Source organism: Centroberyx gerrardi, chromosome 6, assembly GCF_048128805.1.
Source record: "Centroberyx gerrardi isolate f3 chromosome 6, fCenGer3.hap1.cur.20231027, whole genome shotgun sequence".
Classification (NCBI taxonomy): Eukaryota; Metazoa; Chordata; class Actinopteri; order Beryciformes; family Berycidae; genus Centroberyx; species Centroberyx gerrardi.
In genome coordinates, this window is record NC_136002.1 from 19,608,582 (window position 1) to 19,628,581 (window position 20,000).

General features: G+C 46.3%; 1 protein-coding gene across 1 annotated transcript in view; it reads left to right on the forward strand.

Annotated features, from left to right (window-relative positions):
- dscaml1 (Down syndrome cell adhesion molecule like 1) overlaps positions 1 to 20,000 on the forward strand; it is an 86,826-nt gene that overhangs the window by 51,250 nt on the left and 15,576 nt on the right. The window contains exons 4-20 of the mRNA XM_071912151.2: positions 996 to 1,142; positions 1,396 to 1,674; positions 3,288 to 3,563; positions 4,301 to 4,600; positions 7,162 to 7,304; positions 7,900 to 8,029; positions 9,958 to 10,236; positions 10,505 to 10,633; positions 10,928 to 11,107; positions 12,834 to 13,039; positions 13,276 to 13,372; positions 13,538 to 13,666; positions 14,331 to 14,498; positions 14,779 to 14,849; positions 15,060 to 15,300; positions 17,895 to 18,041; positions 18,229 to 18,384. Of these exons, the coding sequence (XP_071768252.1) occupies positions 996 to 1,142; positions 1,396 to 1,674; positions 3,288 to 3,563; positions 4,301 to 4,600; positions 7,162 to 7,304; positions 7,900 to 8,029; positions 9,958 to 10,236; positions 10,505 to 10,633; positions 10,928 to 11,107; positions 12,834 to 13,039; positions 13,276 to 13,372; positions 13,538 to 13,666; positions 14,331 to 14,498; positions 14,779 to 14,849; positions 15,060 to 15,300; positions 17,895 to 18,041; positions 18,229 to 18,384 (3,078 nt within the window). The remainder of the gene's footprint in view (positions 1 to 995; positions 1,143 to 1,395; positions 1,675 to 3,287; positions 3,564 to 4,300; positions 4,601 to 7,161; positions 7,305 to 7,899; positions 8,030 to 9,957; positions 10,237 to 10,504; positions 10,634 to 10,927; positions 11,108 to 12,833; positions 13,040 to 13,275; positions 13,373 to 13,537; positions 13,667 to 14,330; positions 14,499 to 14,778; positions 14,850 to 15,059; positions 15,301 to 17,894; positions 18,042 to 18,228; positions 18,385 to 20,000) is intronic.

Below are 20,000 nucleotides of genomic sequence, written 5' to 3' on the forward strand. Positions count from 1 at the left end.
ATGTGAAATGAAAATGACACTAATCTACTGTTACCATAACACACACACACACACACACACACAGAGAGAGAGACATCAATTATTAACACCTACAGTAACTCCCCTCTCTCTTTTCTTTCTTTTTCTTTCTCTTCCTCTCTCCTCCTCTATTCTACATATCTCACTAGATGGACAGGACACGATAGCTGGTTTCTTAAAAGCTCCCATGTGTTCCCTTAAGTGCTGTAGTTAGGCCTTGCGGGGGCATATACATTCTAGTCTACATTTATTTCTTCTGAATCCACTGGTTTCTCTGGAAAATGTCTTCTCAGGTTTTGTCACGAGGGTCTTATGTTGGGAATTCTGGCATCCTGAATACTAAAATCCAGTTTGTGAAAGCAGCACATATCCTACATGACCTTTGCTGCCCTCAACAACATTTTTTCATTTCTATTTTCCCTGTCATCATAAACACAAAAAATAAATACAATGAATACAGGAGAAGATCCCATGGAAAAAAGGTTACAGTTACTGTAAGGTTACAGTAAAAATGACAGAACCTCACATTTAGAAATGATTTAAAAAATGTCTTCATTTCATCATTCCACTACACCCCCGAGTCTCATGACCTTCCAAATTTGATCAGTGGCCATAAAATGTGCTCAGATTTTCTTTAGTAGCATAACTGTATTATGTTACACCATATTACTATATCTACATTACTTATGTAAATAATGCCACTGTAAGCAAATGACAGTGTGGAGTGATTTTTGAGATTTTGTATGTCATATCGTTGATCAATATCTTGAAAAATGTCATGCTAAAATAGGTGAGAACCCTGCATCTGCGTATGTCTCTCTGTTGGTTAAATGGAGTGAAAATATATCTGTCAAAACACGATACACTAGACACAATTGATATGTCACTGATATAATGGCATACCTGTTACACAGACATATTGACTAACATATCCTTCCCTCCTCCTCCACCCGCTCCCTCTCTCCTGTCCTCCTCAGGTAACCGTTTCTTCCTGACCTCATTCGGAGCTCTGTACATCTCAGAAGTGCAGAAGGAGGATGCTCTGTCCACCTACCGCTGCATCACCAAGCACAAGTACAGTGGAGAGACCCGCCAGAGCAATGGAGCCAGGCTCTCTGTTATGGGTACGCAACAAGTTGCCAGTTCTTAGTTGCACACATTATAGAATATATCTAAATGCCTACCATAATATGAGTAGTGGCTCTTCTTGAACCATTATATTCTCTAACAGACTTTTGAACCATTATAGGGCTTTTGAACAGTTTTAGGGCTCAATTCCAAGGAGCTCCTACAATGAAAATGTTTTTAATGAAAATCAGCTAAACCATTGAAGATTCCAAATCAATGTATAATATCTGTGACCTCCTCCACCTCCAGACCCTACGGAGTCCACCCCGTCAGTGCTGGACAGTTTCCAGTCCGGTGAGGTGCAGGTGGGGCGCAGTGTGGAGCTGCCCTGCATCGCCTCCGGCTACCCCAACCCCACCATCCGCTGGCTAAAGGATGGACGCCCGTTACCGGCAGACTCCCGCTGGACGCGGCGCCTCACTGGCCTCACCATTTCTGACTTGAGGCTCGAGGACAGCGGCAACTACATCTGCGAGGTCACCAACAGCTTCGGCTCCAAGGAGGTGACGGGACACCTCAACGTCATAGGTAAGAGGAGAGGAGAGGAGAGGAGAGGAAAGGAAAGGAAAGGAAAGGAAAGGAAAGGAAAGGAAAGGAAAGGAAAGGAATTTCCAAGAGGATGACAGGCCATCTTAAAATCTCTGCAAGGTACAAAAAAAAAATACCAAAGCTGAAGCTACCTGGGAACATAGACAACCCCTCCTCACACACACAAAAGCGTCACACACCAGCGTCCAACTTTATCCACTTCTGTCGACCCCCACTGCTCCACACTGACAGCTATAGATGGAGCGAAAGAGTGAGATGGACAGAGATAGAGGTGAAGTAATGGATGTCACGTCAGGTCATGGGAGAGGAAGGGAGGATGGAGGCATCGTTTAAGCTCCGTTGGCTGTGTCCTGGCCCCCGTTTCACCTCCATGTCCTCCCCCACCCCACCCCCCCCTCTCTGGGCCGAGCATGAGCCTGATCTCCAAGGACGGCTCGTTCCCCCGCCATGCTCCGACACCCCACTGAGACGTCGCTACGGTGACAGAGCAGAGCGGTGGTCGAGCGGGCCTGACGCTCTGCTTACCGAGCATGTGAGACAGGGAGAGAGAGAGAGAGGGAGACTTCACAAGGTTGTGTGTATGAATGAGAGAGATGTGTGGAGATGAGGAGGTGACGCAGACGGAGGGGATGGCACACTTCTGCTGTGAAGAGGGTGAGGGGGCAGCGGAGGAGGCGGGGGGAGGGGGTGGGGGGGTGGTGGGGTGGGGTGAAGATCGAGGGCGGAGGGGATAAGGGTAAACTTAGTGGACACTGGGCCGACTGGCCACGGGGCACATCACTGCACAGCCCACAAACCCTCTCTGACAGGGCATGGAAGGTGGGACACACACGCACACACACACACACAAACAGAGACACACACACATTTGGAGATACATTTACACACACACTCATACACACATTATTGCATTTGTGAAAACAGACGCGCACACTCACATGCATTTTAACTTGCAGACACACGCACACACGCGCGCGAGGGCACACACACACACACATTCAGCAGCCTCCAGCACTTAACACCAGCTGCCTTATTGCTCGCTGACATTTTCTCCCCCTTTCTGTCTCTCTGTCTCCGTTTCCCTCTGTGTCTAATACACACACAGACAGGCAATGACAGAAACCTTGACACACAAACTACAAATACACAATCTATCTATCCCCCACAAAAACATGATTTGTATTGCCTGGCCAGTGCAGCATAGCTCAGTTGAAATTGCTCTGGTTCAGCAATGCAAATAATACCTGCTGCCTGAGATGGGCTGACGTACAATAGGCTACACAATATTTAGATGGTAAGTTTTGAATCTGAAGGGAAGAATGGCATTTCATAAAACATTTGCTTCTGTCTACTATCTTGTATTATTTATCCCAGAAAACCTTGTTTACACAATTTTTTTCTTCTTCCCTTTCTTCTCCTCCTCCTACCTTTTCTTCTTCTTTTTCTGAACTCTTCTATTCCTTCCCTGTCTCCACCACCATCTCTCTGTCCACATTACTTTCACTTATCTGACCACTTTTTCCTCCCTCTCTGTCTCTCTCTCTCTCTCTCTCTCTCTCTCTCTCTCTCTCTCTCTCTCTCTCTCTCTCCAGAGCCATTGCGGGTCACCTTGTCTCCTAAGAACCTGAAGACGGGGATCAGCAGTACAGTCATCCTGTCCTGTGCCGTCCAGGGTTCCCCCCACTTCACTGTGTCCTGGTACCGAAACACAGAGCCTGTCCTGCCCGACCAGCACTTCTCCATCCAGGGGGCTCACAATGAGACTCTGTTTATTTCTGCCGCCCAAAAGAGACACTCGGGGGCTTACCAGTGCTTTGCCACGCGCAAGGGCCAGACCGCCCAGGACTTCTCCATCATACTGCTGGAAGGTGAGGAAGGAAGGGGGGTATGATGTATGTGCCATGGCAGGACTGTGGGACAGTTTGTGTATTGTCATGGATGTGTGTAAAAAGAATCGTCCAGGGTTATACTGCTGGCAAGGCAAGAATGATCGGGTATCATAGGTGTTTCTTTTTATGCTTAACCTAACCACAGTCACACATGGTTTGTATTTGCATCACATATTTCAATATTCATCTCTTTGTGTTAAGTGTTACAGTTTATTGAAGCTTTAATATGCACATACATGCACTAATGAACACATATCTACACCTGTGAAGAAACGAGAAGAAACAAAAACAAATCACTTAAAATTTGCAAAAAAAAAAGGAAAAAAAGACACCAAAGGGATCTTCTTTTCAATATTCATACCTTATAGTTCAATGCAATATGGAGTATAATCCTGAATGCAGTGGAATTGGCTATGTTGTGTTACTCTTAATGCACCGTAGTTCTTGTTACAGATATACATTAAGTATTTTGATGTGTATTTTTCCATCCTGCCCCTCACGCTAAAATACATTTCAGTCCATATGCTGCTACTTTGTCAAGTTCTGCGATCCAGTCCTGAAAAGAAGGCGCCCACTGCATTCCCCAGCCCCTCATGATTATCCGTCTTCCCATCAAAATACCGGTCTGAATCCAGTGTGAGGCATCACAGTGGGTCACTACTCTTTATCTCTCTCTCACACCTCTTAACACCTCTCTTCTCTCTCTCTCTCCCCAGATGGGACGCCCCGTATCGTTGCCTCCTTCAGCGAGCGGGTGGTGGTCCCGGGCGAACCCTTCTCCCTCATGTGCGCCGCCAAAGGAGCGCCCCCTCCCACCATCACCTGGACCCTGGACGACGAGCCCGTGGCCCGGGACCTGTCGCGCGTCCGAGCCAGCCAGTACACGCTGTCCGACGGCAGCACCGTGAGCCACGTCAACGTCAGCAGCCCGCAGATCCGCGACGGAGGAGTGTATCGCTGCGCCGCACGCAACTCGGCCGGTAGTGCCGAGTACCAAGCGCGCATAAACGTAAGAGGTGCCTGTCTACTTTTCAATATCAGTCATACAGAGGCTTCTCACAGCCTGACCCCTACCCTTACCCCCACCCCGACCCGTATCCTATCCTGTACCCCTCTATATCTCTACCTCTATCTCTGTATGTGTGTTTTGTTTTCTCATGTGTACGTCTTCAGTGTCTCTCTCTCTTCCTTTGGTCATCTCTTCTTTTCGTTCCACTTGTTTGTCTCGACCCCTCATTCTTTTTCACCTACCTGTTATTTGTCTGCTCTTCTCCAGCAGTCTGTGTTTTGTTCTTCCAGCCCATGTATGTTGTTTGTCACCGTCTTGTTCTGTCTCTCTTTCTCTCACTCTCTGTCTCCACCCTCTTATTTACTGTCTCACTTAGTTCTACACACATGCACGCACACACACATACACACACATATACAAACTTACACATAAAAAGCATGCACACACATACAAACATCTCAATTTTTCAACGCAGACAACAGGGCTCTGCACCACTGACTAAGAGAAATAATGGATATCCACTTTTTCAGCTGTTTTTCATCAGTAAACATACAAATACACATACCCATGCACCTACCTGCCTGTGTGCACATGCACATGCATACACACACAGACGGACATGCATGCAGTGAGACAGATAAAATATAACATAGATGGATAGCAGCTGAACACATGGAGAGAAAGAGTGGCTGGAGGAGAGCAATGGCGATTAGGGGAACGTGAGACAAAGGGATGAAGAAACTCTAGAAGAGGAAGAAACAGATGGCCAGGGACAGAGGGAAGAGAGAGAAAGGGATGAAATGAGAGGAGAGGAATGAGGGACTGAGGGGAAGGAGAGGAGCGGAGGAGTGCCAGTGTGTGTCGAGGGAGCGATGGTGAACCCTGGTGACAGGACTGGTGATGTCACTGTCGTAGAGGACGACAAGGATGAGGAGTGACACCGATGGACAGGGCTGTATTACTCTCTCCACCTCTCTCTCTCTCTCTTTCCTCCCTCTCTCTCAATTTCCTCTCTCTCTCTCTCTCTTTCCTCTCTCTCTCTCTCTCTCTCTCTCTGTCTTTCCTCTCTCTCTCTCTCTTTTCTCTCCCTCCATTGGTGAGATGTGTAGTTGTGACATGTGAGTCTGCTCTAAGGAGACATGCCAGAACGATCATTGGAGTGAGAATGAGCCCCATTGCCAAAGAGCCTCATCCCCTCAAGTAACACAAGCTGACACAAATACAGACAAACACACACATACATACACATGCACACACACACACACACACACACACACATAAAAGCAGAAACACACTATTATGCTTATCCACTTACTGAAATGTGATACACTCAACTCATCCCATTCAGTGATGGGGCCAACAGCAAACATACGCAGCCGCACACAGACATAGTTGAACACACTTGCACGTGTGTGTGTGTGTGTGTGTGTGTGTGTGTGCATGTGTAGCTGTGCGACGGTGCTGCTGAATAATACATCTTTGACTCGTCAGAGCTGTGACTTCAAAGCTCAACACACGCTGAGCGAGGGAGGAGAGAAAGAGAGACAGAGAGGGAGAGGTGGGGGGAGGGAGGTTGGAAGGAGAGACAAAAACAAAGATACAAGACAAACAATGGTGAGAAGGTCAGAGAAGGAGTGATGGATATGATTGAGTGATAGCTGCCAGTGTCTTCCAATAATGCAAAACACATTCTCTATCTGTCTGTCTGTCTGTCTGTCTGTCTGCCCACAGCCCCCAGTCTCCTTCCCTAGTCATTTGGCAATGATACATGGGCAACATGTTGAGGCAGTGGAGCTGGAACTGTATTTTTTCATTGTATTTTTGTTATTTGTAGGCCATTACGTTATTCACATGATTTTTTGTCCCAGTTTGTCTACCAATTACCTGCTGTGGGCGCTATTGCCCATTTCCACTGCCTCAAAATGTTGCCCATGTAGCATGACCTTTAGAGTTCTCAGCACAAATGTTAATAGAGAACATGCTCATTAGCTATAGCACAAAGGGAACAATACATGAGCTACAATGTGCAGCCCTGCACACAGCGCCCTAGACTGGTGCAAACACACGTACCATACCCTATAATAAATTAGAAGTGCAGTGCTTACACATGGAGACAACAATTAATGATTAAGTTGTTTAGGCTCAACAGTTCCGCACGACAGTGAAACCACACCAGGCACCAAAAACAAAGATACTTCTTAACATCGGGGCAGGACATTCTAACTTCTCTCTCTCCCTACACCTCTACATGCTTTTCTCTTCCTCTATTCCTTCCCTTCTCCCCAATTCCCCTCCCTATCACCCCTTCCCTTTATTCCTAAATTTCCACGCCCTGCTTCTGACACCATCAACTAATAATCTTCCTCTTTTCCTCCTCCTTTCCTTCTCTTCACTTCCCACTGGTCAACCTGTTTCTCTCTCTCTCTCTCTCTCTCTCTCTCTCTCTGTCTCTCTCTCTCTCTCTCTCTGTCTGTCTGTCTCTCTCTCTCTCTCTCTCTCTCTCTCTCTCGCTCTCTCTATCTCCCCCCTTTCTGTCGTTCTCTGTCTCTCTTTCTCTCTCTCCCTCAGGTCCACCAAGGATTCGGCCCATGAGGAACATCACTGCAGTGGCAGGAAGGAACACTTTCATAAACTGCCGTGTGATTGGCTACCCATACTACTCAATCAACTGGTACAAGGAGGGGCTTCTGCTGCCTGACAACCATCGCCAGGTGGAGTTGGCTTAAAGATTTCTGCTGAAAGACAATGAAAATATATTGGAAAGCACTCATATACAATAATAGGCACTAATGTCTTAATGTGTAATCGTGCAATGCTAATACATACAATAATATATAATTCCTATCTTATACATACTGTACATACATAGTATTGATTGACTGTAGTACTGATTAAAGTGATATAATATTCACCATATAAAGGTAAATAATGCAAGCATTTCACTGAAGATACAGTGTGATTGTCAAATGAATGGTGCTGATGCTATGCTCTGCAGCCCCTGTGAGCCGCTTTCTATTGGCTTATTTCATTATTTCCCCTCCCTGTTCCTTTTGATGTGTAACTTATCAGTTTAGCAGAATGGATTTCTAAGATCTTTTGGCAAACGGAACCTGCAAACTCCCAAACTGAAACAAATAAAGGCCCAAAGCAAATCAATGGGATTACTGTTTGCATCAGCGTCAGTCATGTTTTTTGTGTTAGTATCATCACAGCTAAATTCACAGCACTAGATAGAATAAGAAACCCCAACATGTAGCATCTTTCGAGGTAACGCTGCTGATGCCCGCTGCGCGTCTCTCTGTCCAGGTGGTGTATGAGAATGGGACTCTGAAGCTAAGCGATGTTCAGAAGGGGATGGACGAGGGGGCCTATGTCTGCAGCGTTCTCATCCAACCACAGCTCTTCATCACGCAGACCGTCTACGTCACTGTCAAAGGTCAGCGGGGCGCGGTCTCAGGGTCGAAACGTGTGAATGTGATAGCTATAATAATTTTATATAGTTCATGGCTAGGCTTAATTTCCCACCCTGGACAGTCATATAAATAGATGAGTAACTTCATAACACACTCATCATACTTACTGGATGTGGTGTAAATGGTATCTCTATTAATCTGCTTGTGCTTGGGGTGTGGCCAAGACCGCTGAACTGTTTAATGAGGTGAATATATGTCGAATAATCAGTCACTGCAATATGCATCAGTTGGGCAGTGTTTTGCTGTGTCGAAAGTTTGAAAAAGGAAGTGGCAAAATTTATGAATGTGAAAGTGAATGATTGTAAGAGGGAGGGAGAGTGAGTAAGACTGGTAGAGAGCGGGAGGGTGTGAGTGAAAGAGAGGGAGAGGAAAGGAGAAAGCTGTATGCATTGCCTCTAATAACCCCTGATTAAGGGGCGGAGTGGCCTAGTGCACCCTCTCAACCACTCAGCAATTACATAGAGCAGGAGCGCTATTGTATAAGGTTGTGCATGAGTGCATGCGCATGCACATGTGTGTGTGAGTGTGTGAGAGTGACAGTGTGAGTGTATGTGTGTGTGTGTGTGTGCTCTATATGTTCTGTGTGCCAGCTTGTATGTTATTTCGCTCTGCTCTGCGTGGCTATGGCATGACATGTTTGTTTTAGGAAGTTGTCATGTGTGTGTGGGTTGTGTGTTTCAGTTTGACATTAGCGGATGTGTGAACCTTGTGGTGCTCAGTGGTCTTGGTGGTGTTTCTCTGTGTGCTTATGTGCGTGTGTGTGTGTGTGCATGTGCGCGCCGGCGTGTGTATACACGAGTGCGCATGTGTGTACACGCATGTGTGCATGTACATTTGCTGTGTGCGGGTGTGGGTGTGTGCTTGTATGCATGCGTGCTCGTCATGTCTCTGATTTAATTAGATGAATTTTAACGAGGCCCAGATTAAATCCCCCAGATGTCTCAGCTGTAACCCCCACCCTCCCTCCTCCCTCACTCCAAACCACCGCCATCACCTCCGCCGGTCTCCATGGCAACACCGTTCTTCCCCCTGCGGATGGGGCTCTAATTAGAGCAGCTATTATGGGCTGGCTTTAGCAGGGCAGGGCGGGGTGGAGTGGAGGGGTTGGTAGGGGGGCAGAGCGGCTGCAGGGTGGGTAGTGGGCTAGTAGGCCAGGCTGCGGTGGTTTGGAAGCTCTGGGGGTCCAGGCTTAGATGACAGACTGAAAGATTCAAGTTTTTGATCACCCACACTCAGATAGACAGACAGACAGATGGGCCACTAGTTTACCAACTATTCTGTCAGGCGAAAATGACAGGTTCTGAATCACTGCATCTCAAAATTCAAACACTGTCTTTTTCCTCTCCCTCCCTCTTTCTCACTCCACCTATTCTCCCTTTTACATCACCCCCTCTCCCACCCCATGTCCTTTCTATGCCCCCTAATCTTCAAATCTATGTGTCTACCCATATTCTCCCTGTGTCTTCTCATCTGATTTTCTCTCTTTTCTCTATCCTTCACTTATTCATATCTGCCTCAAATCTCCGTCTTCACCTCTTTCTCACCCGGCTCATTTAAACAACCCTCTAACTGTTTTCATTCATCTTTTTTTCTTTATTTCCATTCCCTTTATGCCTCATTCTGTCTTCTCTCAATCTACCCTTTATTTCACCCTGTTGCCTCTCTCTTCTTCTCTCCCCCGCTCTCCTTCTCATCATATATTTTCTCCACTTGATCTCTCTTTTATATCTCTTTTACTTATCTTTTCACTTTTTACTATTTTCCCTTCCATTACTTTTTTCCTACTATATTTCTGTTTAACCTTCCTTCCTTTCTACCCACCTTGCCCTCTGTTTCTGGTCTTTTTCTCCTATCTCACATACTCTTTTGTCTGCCTTTCTCCCTCCGTCAGTTCCCCCACTGATCCAGCCGTTTGACTTTCCACCAACCTCCATCGGAAAGTTGATGTACATCGCCTGCGTGGTGTCGTCCGGAGACATGCCCATACGCATCACTTGGCGCAAGGATGGCCAGGAGATCGTGCCCTCCTCGGGCATCACCATCGACACCAAGGAGTTCATGAGCTCCCTGCAGATTTCCAAGGTGTCGCTCAAACACAACGGCAACTACACCTGCATTGCCAGCAACGATGCTGCCACCGTCAGCTCAGAGAGGCAGCTCACGGTCACAGGTAGGGAGGGAAGGAAGGAAGGGAGGGAGGGGCGAGAGAAGATGGAGAATAACAAAGGGATTGAAAAGGGGTAGGGAGAAAGGGTTGAAGGAGAAAGGGAGGGATTGCTGTTGCTGGAAGCTACGCTTACTGCATGTCATCATCAATTGAAGTTTTAGTGGTGGTTTTAGTGCAATTTAGTGGTAGAATAAAGCCATTGAGGAGGTGTTGACTGAAATAGATTGACCAAGGATTGAAAATTAATGTCTACTTTGTCCTCCTCTCTTAGTGCCTCCTCGGTTTGTGGTGCAGCCCAACAACCAGGATGGGATCTATGGGAAGGCGGGGGTCCTAAACTGCTCTGTGGATGGATACCCCCCTCCCAAGGTCATGTGGAAACATGCCAAAGGTACACTAGGTACATGACCCATCTTTCATTCTTATCTATGTACTGTATCTACCTGTTTATATATGTACTCACCTGTCTGTCTGCCCATTGTCATGTTCATAGATCCATAGTATTTATCCATTTAGTGAATCCCATTAGAATGCATGTGTTGACAATTACATTATCTCTCTATTTTGTTGCTGTTTCTCTCTCTCTCTCTCTCTCTCTCTCTCTCTCTCTCTCTTTCTCTCTCTCTCTCTTTCTCTCTCTCTCTCTCTCTCTCTCTCTCTCTCTCTCTCTCTCTCCCCCTCTTTCTGTATGCAGCGGGTATTGGGAACCCCCAACAGTACCACCCTGTGCCTCTGACGGGCCGTATCCAGATCATGAATAACGGCTCTCTACTGATCAGACATGTTCTAGAGGAAGATCGTGGCTTCTACCTCTGTCAGGCCTCCAACGGAGTGGGCTCAGACATCAGCAAGAGCATGGTCCTCACCGTCAAGAGTGAGTATACACACTCTGAAACGTTTCAACCTATAGTATGTCCACATATAGTGTCCAGGTTTCGCCGTTTCTACAATATATTGGCAGCTGGCACTTCCCCACACATAGAACAGGGTTCACGATACTTGTTAAATTTTAGAAATCCACGGGTTAATCTCCATTTCTGAAAGGACTTTTTGGAATCACAGGGTTTTGCGCAACACAGACAAAAATGTCAAAATGCCCATGGATGTAAAATGTGCTGTTTGAAAGACCTTCCTAGCTTTGTCACAACACTTCCACTAACAGGCTAATCTAGCAGAGTTTGCCGGCCTTTTGTCAGGGTCCAGATGACTGCAGTGAGGCCATGCAGGATGCTCCGGTAGTCCTGCTTTATCAGTCTTCACGCACACTCTGACTTACTCACTATGTCAAACCAATGAGCCAGCTCGCACAACTCTCCCCATGCTCTGCGTCCTCACACACACACACACACACACACACGCACGCACCACACACTACTGACAAATCGGTGGAGCGAAGGTGGCCATGGACTAGAGAACAAAACAATAAAGAACTGAGAGAGGGGGAAGGGTGTGTGTGTGTTTGTGTGTGTGTGTGTGTGTGTGATAGGCAGAGAGAAAGCGAGCAACTGAGCGATTGATCTCTTGACTCTCGGGATCTGTCTACAGACTATCAAAAACACTTTGAGCTTAATCATTATCTGCAATCAATCTCTCTGCCCTGCCCTGGCCCTCAGTAACTCCCTCTGTAAATGTGCAAATGCACACACACACACACACACAGTGATTATAAACTGTCGTCATCATGTAGGTCATTGTGTGAGGCCGATATTCTGCATGGCATTAAACAGCACAATGACCTTAGACAGGAGCTGTACACACAAAAGAGGTTGACACAGAAGATGTTTACTCTTTTGATTTCTGACACCCTCTTACACTCCCTCACTTAACACACATCTATGCAGGCACACACACACACACACACACACACGTACACACAACCAGGCACACACACTGGATCTACTAGTTTCACCATGTTCTGCTACCCCGGTGTTGCCTCTCTCTCTCTCTCTCTCTCATTCTCTCTCTCTCCGGTGTTAGTGTTATTGATTGAACCGTTCCTCTCCTCTGCCTCCCACAATTCTGTCTGTTTCGCTCAGCGGAGAGAGGGAGGAAAAGAGGAAAAGAGGGAGGGTGAGATGAATAAGTGATGAAAACAAAACAGCGGAACCCTCCTCAGATCGATACTGTGTGTGCGTGCGTGTGTGTGTGTATGTGTGTGTGTGTGTGTGTGTTGAGCCTGGAGTGTGTGAATGATTTCGAGTATAGAGCGTGTGTGAAAGGTAGAGTGTATCTTTCTTGCCTCCTCATTCACCTAGACCCCACTGTTAACTATTGGAGAATGAGAGAGGTGGTTTATTGACTTTACCTCATTGACCATGGCTCTTCATTACTCTAATGCAATGGAAGTTGGCTTCTCTGAACTACACCTTTTAACTGCCAGCTGTCCTCTCCTTCTTGTCCTCCCTCCCCTCCTGCACTTCTCTCTCTCTCTCTCTCTCTCGCATTTCAACCGTTCTGATTCTCTACTTATTCCTTCTTTTCCCGCCTCCTGTCCATCCCACCTTTCCCCTCTTTCGTCCACCTCTATCATCCATTTTCTCTCTCATCTCATCACTCCCTCACCTTCCCTTCATCTCACACCTTGTCTCTCCTCCCTCCAGTCCCAGCTATGATCACCAGTCACCCCAACACCACCATGGCGAAGAAGGGCCATGTGAAGGAGCTGAACTGCACGGCTAGAGGAGAGTGGCCCATCATCATCCGCTGGGAGAGAGGCGACACCGTCATTGACCCTGACCGCAACCCCCGGTACTCCATTACCACCAGTCCCAACGAGAAGACCGACGAGGTGTTGTCTACACTCAGGGTAAGAAATGCTTAGATATAGCAGAGCATCAGTTGATAAAATCAGATAGCAATCTCTTTATGTCTCTGAGTCTGACAATTAAATAGATATCAATTGTGAAGGGCCTTATCTTGCTCTGAAACATGTTTTTCTTTTGCTCTGTCTACTCTTGCCTATTGCTTCTTCTCTTTTATCTCTTTGTCTGCCTCTCACCTCTCTCTCTCTCTCTCTCTCACTCACTCTCTCTCTCTCTATAGCTGAAGCCAGCAGAGCGTGGAGATTCAGTCTTCTTCTCCTGTCATGCCATCAATTCCTACGGAGAAGGACGAGGCCTTATTCAGCTCACTGTGCAAGGTGACCACTCTTACACAAAGACACTTACTTTACCATGTCTTTATATCAATAAAACCTGCACTTCCCTCTCTCTATCCATCATTGACTCTCTCTTGCCTTCCCTTCTCTTCCCTTTCTGTCATGCCTCTTCTCCCTCCTTCACTCCTTCTGTCTTTTTACCCCCAGAGCCCCCAGACCCTCCAGAGTTGGAGGTGAGAGAAGTGAAAGATCGTAGCATGAACCTGCGGTGGACACAGAGGTTTGATGGCAACAGCATCATCACCTCCTATGATATTGAGTATAAGAACAAGACAGGTAAGTACAAAGAGTGTATTTTCTGTTTTACAGAAAACAGAGATGTAGCTGGATCTTAAGTAAACTGAACCAAAAGGTATTTGGGCAAATAGTTTATCAATATTTGATATTGAATAATTTATATCAAGACATAATTGACAGAAACAAGTTTAAACACTGTTGTAACATTAGAATGCAAGAGGGATATATGAAATGTTTTGTACTTGGTTGAGGTTGACCTCCACAAACACTGCTATACATTTCAAAATGGTTTTTAAACTGCCTCATATTTACTTCCAATATGGTGATGTCAGGCCTTTTCTGCAATGTGCAGTTGCCTCACCAATGAGGGAAAAAAACACATTATATTGACAGATAAGCATGCTGTATGCCTACGATAAGCAAAAGTATATTGATTAAGAAAATACATTCTCTGTTTGAAAGAGTTTTGATTTCATAAATCCAGGAATAAAAAAACCAGAAATCTAAAAAACTGAAAAGAAAAAATTGGAGCAATTGCAAATGCAATTTGGAGGGAAAAATAAATTGTATAACTCTAAATTAACAATCAGCCACAGATATAATTTTGGAGTTAGAATAGCAATGTACTACTTTATCACTCCACTCGTCTTTCTCTGCTTCTCTCCCTCTTTCATTCAACACACACACACTAACACACACACAGACTCCTGGGAGCTGAAGCACGCCACTCGTAACATTTCCCCCACCAACAACCAGGCCAACATAGTGGACCTGCACCCTGCCTCAGTCTACAGCATCCGCATGTACTCCTACAACGCCATAGGCAAGAGCGAGGCCAGCAAGGAGCTCACCATCAGCACCGAGGAAGCACGTAAGTCACATGACATCACTCTCTCACATGACATTGCTTCTTGCAACTTAGCCACTGCATCTGTCATGGCACTGGCTTCTGCCCTTGCATTCACAAAAAGTCAACCTTTGTGAAACATAAACACTGTTATTTTCAGATAGATGCCCGTACATTTTAGACATTTTTACAGAATGATTCAAGGGGCAACAGGGTCATGACACGTATTAGGAACATAAAAGCCACAAATGATTTGTTTGCCAGCCGCGAAACACCTCCTCAACCTCTCTCTCTCTCCCTGCAGAGCCTGACGGTCCTCCCATGGACGTGATCCTGCAGCCGGTGACCTCTCAGAGTATCAGAGTCACCTGGAAGGTAAAGTATTGGAACTGCCTGCTTCCCTCAAAGAGATTTTGTCTGTCGGTTGTCATCCTTTTCCCCTCTCCCCTCTTTTTCCACTCCCAAACTATCAACATTTTTTGGTTCTTTTTCCCTGCATGGAGGTGAGTGAATAATCACACAGTTTATAAGGATATATGATTTTGATTTGACGCCAGTATTTTCCTCCCTCGTCTCCTCCCCCAGGCTCCCAGGAAGGAGCTGCAGAACGGGGTGATCCGGGGTTACCAGATCGGTTACAGAGAGAACGGCCCGGGCAGTAATGGCCAGTACAGCATTGTGGAGATGAAGGCTACTGGAGACAGTGAGGTGTACACCCTGGACAACCTGAAGAAGTTTGCCCAGTACGGCGTGGTCGTCCAGGCCTTCAACAGAGCCGGCACAGGACCCTCTAGCTCTGAGATCAACGCTACAACACTAGAGGATGGTGAGGATGGCAATTTAAAAAATCACGCATAGAGTAGATATTCCTCAACATGTATGATAAAGGGATTTTTTGCCTATTTGGTCAGTCTGTATGTGTAAATTAGGGCTGGTTTACACTGACCAGCTGCAATAAAGAGAACAGGTGAGACGGCGTGGTGCATTACATAGAACAGCAAAGTGTCAGTCTTAAAAAAACATATCACCCCCTGTCAGGCCTGGATTTGATTCACAGCCATGGCACATTTTGTGCTGCCATCGTTCTTTCTGTTTTCTCACTGTCTAAATAATGTGTGAAATCATGCCAGACTTCCTACTCTCCTTTAAAAAAGAAACTAGAATTGGAATTGAAAATTACTACCTTGTATGTATTCTCTCTCTCAACAAAAATGAACATTGCAGCCCTGATTCTGTTGACTGCTGGCATCCGAATGCTTTTGTAGAAATAATAACAGAGTTGATGGCGTTTTTTAAAACATACTGTAAGTGGGGATCAAGAGAAATGTCCACTGGTTGCTCAAACATTATGAAAAGGCAAAAATTGATGTGAGGTTGAAGGAAGTCATGTGCAAGAGAAGGGAGGGGCCTCTGTAAAGTAATAAGACATAGAACTAGGACAGAAGGACTTCCTTTTGTCTATTTGTAGTTCATATGGTTTTCTTTCCTGGTTTTCTTTTCCTTCTGCAGGCCGTGCTCTGCCAGGCCATGCATCTCGCTTTCCTCGTCATTCATCTCTTGTAAAGCAATATTTTCTAAGCTGGAGATTCTTTAAAAATCTTAATAATTTCTTAAATCTACATCTTTTTTTTTTTTTTTCAGGATGAACTCTAAATCTTCTTTCTCTCATACTTCCCTTATGTTTGTCTCTATTGTTTACTATTGTGCTATGAAAAATTATAAACTGCATGTGTACACAGACACAATTTTTCAAATACGTGCCATCTCTCATAATCTCTCACACGTCATCCACATGGCCTGTTTTTTTCTCCCCATGCAAACACGTACACACATGCTTGTGCACGCATGCACACACACACACACACACACACACACACACACACACCTACACGCACATGCATACACACACACACACACACACGTCACATGCATACTCGTCCACCCAGTGAACAGTTGGCTGAACCCCATTGGTCCAGAGCAGACAGAGCCCTCCAGTTCTTCCCAGTGGCTGTCACCGTGGCGACAGTGATATTGATGGCCATTATGATAATAGTGATAACAACAAGCATACTAAAAATAATTATAATTAGCTTGTCTCTCTCTGGCTCTCTCTCTCTCTCTCTCTCTGCTAGCTTCCTGCTGTAATTATCCACAGCTGAGCGCATTGTCTCTCTGCTCCCTCTTTTCATCTTTTTTCTGCCCTTCCCTTGCTCCCCTTGCTTTCAACTCTCTTCCTCCCTTCCTCCCTTCTTCCTATGCCCCTCGCCCCCTCTCTCCTCCCCCCTCTAGTCCCAGTCCAAAACCGCCTTTCATTATGTTCCTCTATTTTACCATCTTTTTCCTCCAAACTCCTGCACTTACTTATGTATCATTCATTTCTACCTCTACAACCTTTGCGCTGTTTTATTTTACGCTCTGTGTATCTTTCATATTTAGCCCCCTTCCTTCATCTGTTTAGCTCCATAAGCCCATATGCCAACTATTTCAACACATTTGCTCCCGCTCACCTTTCCTCCTGTTTACTCACATATTGTTCCTTACCTCAAACACCCCTTATTCTCCCTGTAGTAAAGGTGTGAGTGGGATATGTTCTGTTCCCATCTAATTATTTAGACTTCACATAGCTGGAGCCCCAAGGTTTATTCACGCAAACCCGTTCAATTTTCCAATCCTCCTTTCTTGCTCCCTCCCTTCCTCCTTCCTCCTCCCCACCTCCTCTCTCCTCACCAGCTGCAGAGAAATGCCCTGGTGGGGTTGGCCAAAACTCTCTCTTTCATTGCCCTCTGTCTTTCAATCAGCTCTCTTCCTCTCTTCCTGTCCCTCCTTCCCTCACAAGTTAACTTCTGTTCATCTTCAACAGTGTGGTTATTCACAGGCTGAAAGCCTATTGGTCAGTGGGCCAGCAGTAGCCAATAGAGGAGGCACCTGGACTAGTGGGGACAGAGGGAGGCTTGTACAGAGAGAGAGAGATGGTGGTTGTAGAGACGGTCCTATACATCAGGCTGGACACACAGCATGAGCTTTTATCTATCGCTAGCCTGTTTTCTCACTTCAGGTTTGATATGGAAATGTGATTTAGGTTTTCAGAGACGTTTTCCTTTTTTTTCTTGTAAATCAACTGGCCGAGGCAGTCAGGTGATGACAGCCTTTGCATTGATGTGAATAGAATCCAGATCTTTTACAATTATTAAAGAATCTCTTAATATTCTCAGGTATATCTATTCTCATCATCAGTCAAACAAGTCATGATTATTTTCCACCCCTCTATGAAGAGACCTTTTCTAATGACCAAGAGCATGATAGCTGAACATAAAGGTTAGATAACTGAAGATACAAGGTTCTGATAACTTATATGACCTTCTCTCCTATTTCTCTCCTCTCTCTCTCTCTCTCTCTCTCTCTCTCTCTCTCCCTCTCCAGTGCCCAGCCAGCCTCCTCAGAACGTGCGGGCCATTTCTGTGACATCCGACGAGGCGGTGATCACATGGGCCGAACCTCCCAGATTGACTCTGCATGGCGTATTGAAGGGATATCGTGTTGTGTTCTGGGCCGTCTTCCCCGATGGAGGTGTGTGTGTGTGTGTGTGTGTGTGTGTGTGTGTCTCCATCAAACCCTTTCAAATTCTGACTAGCAATGACAAAATTTGACACCAACCTGGACAGAAAAATACTACCCACACGCTCACATCCTCACAAAACCAACTGTCCCAGCTCAGCCCCTGGCCTAAACATTTCTCTGTCCTTTTGTCTCTCAGAGTGGGGCGAGATGCAGAACATCACCACCATCAAGGAGCAAGTGGAGCTCAGAGGCCTGGAGAAGTTCACCAACTACAGCATCCAGGTGCTGGCCTACACCCAGGCTGGGGACGGGGTCCGCAGCAACGTCCTCTATATCCAGACCCGCGAAGACTGTGAGTCCACATCTAGCCTATTTTAGTACATCTTTCCACACGGACAAGCCGAGTAATGAACTGACCTAATATGGCATTTGACCACATCTTTGGGGCTGGTCTAGGGGTTTTCGCTCTCGGTCTAGGCAGCAGTGTGGGAGGCAGGAGCCAGGGGGGCTAGAGGGGGTCTTTGGAAGGCTGAGGTTGCTGATTAAAGCCTCTTTGTGCTCTGATGTGCCATTACCAGTGCTAATGAGAATTAAGAAGCCAAAGTGTGTGTGTGTGTGTGTGTGTGTGTGTGTGTGTGTGTGTGTGTGTGTATGTGTGTGTGTGTGTGTGGTTCAGAAGCCTAAGGGTGTGCGCGTGTTCATGGATAAGTGTGTGTGAGGGTGTGTGGGGTGGAGGTGGGTGAGTGTATGTTTGTGCGCGTATATGCGTGTTTGTGTGTATGTGTGTGTGTATGGGTGCATGTGTGTGTGTGTGTGTGTGTGTGTGTACGTGCGCTATTGTTTGTGAGCACGTCTAGCTCAGCACCCAGCACAAGGAGAGGGATTAATTCTTTGTGGCTTAGAGAGAATTAATTTTGTGCTTACACTGGCGGGCTGTGGATTACATCCGTATCCGCCTCTCCTCTCCCCTCCCTGGGGCCAGGCAGGAGAGGACGCAGGCGTCTGGAGATGGAGAGAACGAGGGAAAGACGGAGAGAGAGAGAGAGAGGGGTGGGGGGTGGGGGTGGGGGGCAGAGATTCTAAGAAGTGTCATCTCAGAAAAGGCCTTTATTCTCTCTCTCTGCGCTATATCTCCATTTCTGCACTGGCCTCGCTGCAATAGCTCTTCAAATATGTGTATTGTGTGAGGCTTTGTGTGTGTGTGTGTGTGTGTGTGAGAGAGAGAGAGCGAGAGAGCGTGCATGCATGTGTGTGCGTGTGTGTTTATCAGGGGCAAGCTAAGTGTCTCTCTTTCCCTGATGCGGGGTGACAGTGTGTCCAGGGGCAACCTCTCCACATACGTCCGACGTTCTCTTCGTCTCTCTCTCTCTTCTCTCTCTCTCTCTCTCTCTCTCTCTCTCTCTCTCTCTCTCTCTCACCCTTCCCTCTTGCCCTCAGTCCTGTCTGTAGCATATGGAAAAGTGATTGCAGTGGAATTGTGCAAACAGCCAATTCTCAGCCTGTCTTTCTCTGCCTCTCTCTCTCTTAGACACACACACACACACACAAAGACAGTGAGCAAGGGAGAGAGAGAAAGAGAGACCGTTATTCACTTCTTCTTTCACATCCTTCCCAAGCCACCCCCCAACACTCTTGGGGCCAAAGCTTTTGGTCCCGTTGAATATGGGTGTGTGTGGGTTTGTGATGTGTTGTGTGTGTGTGTGTTTATGTGTTTATTTGTGGATTTTTGCAGTTGCAGTTTACCCTAGTGTGTTTGTTTCTGGGTTTTTCATTTTCTCAGGCTGCCCTAACCTTCCTCTGCTCTATGTTTATGGCCCATCGTTGTGTTACTACACTGTGTACAGCATAAACACACATATGGCCTGAAGTGTTTGACATATGGCTATTACCACCCCACCCTCTCTCTTGCTCTTTCTCTCGTCGATTGGGCGTCTTAAATGGCAAACTAAGACCAGCAAATCTGTACAC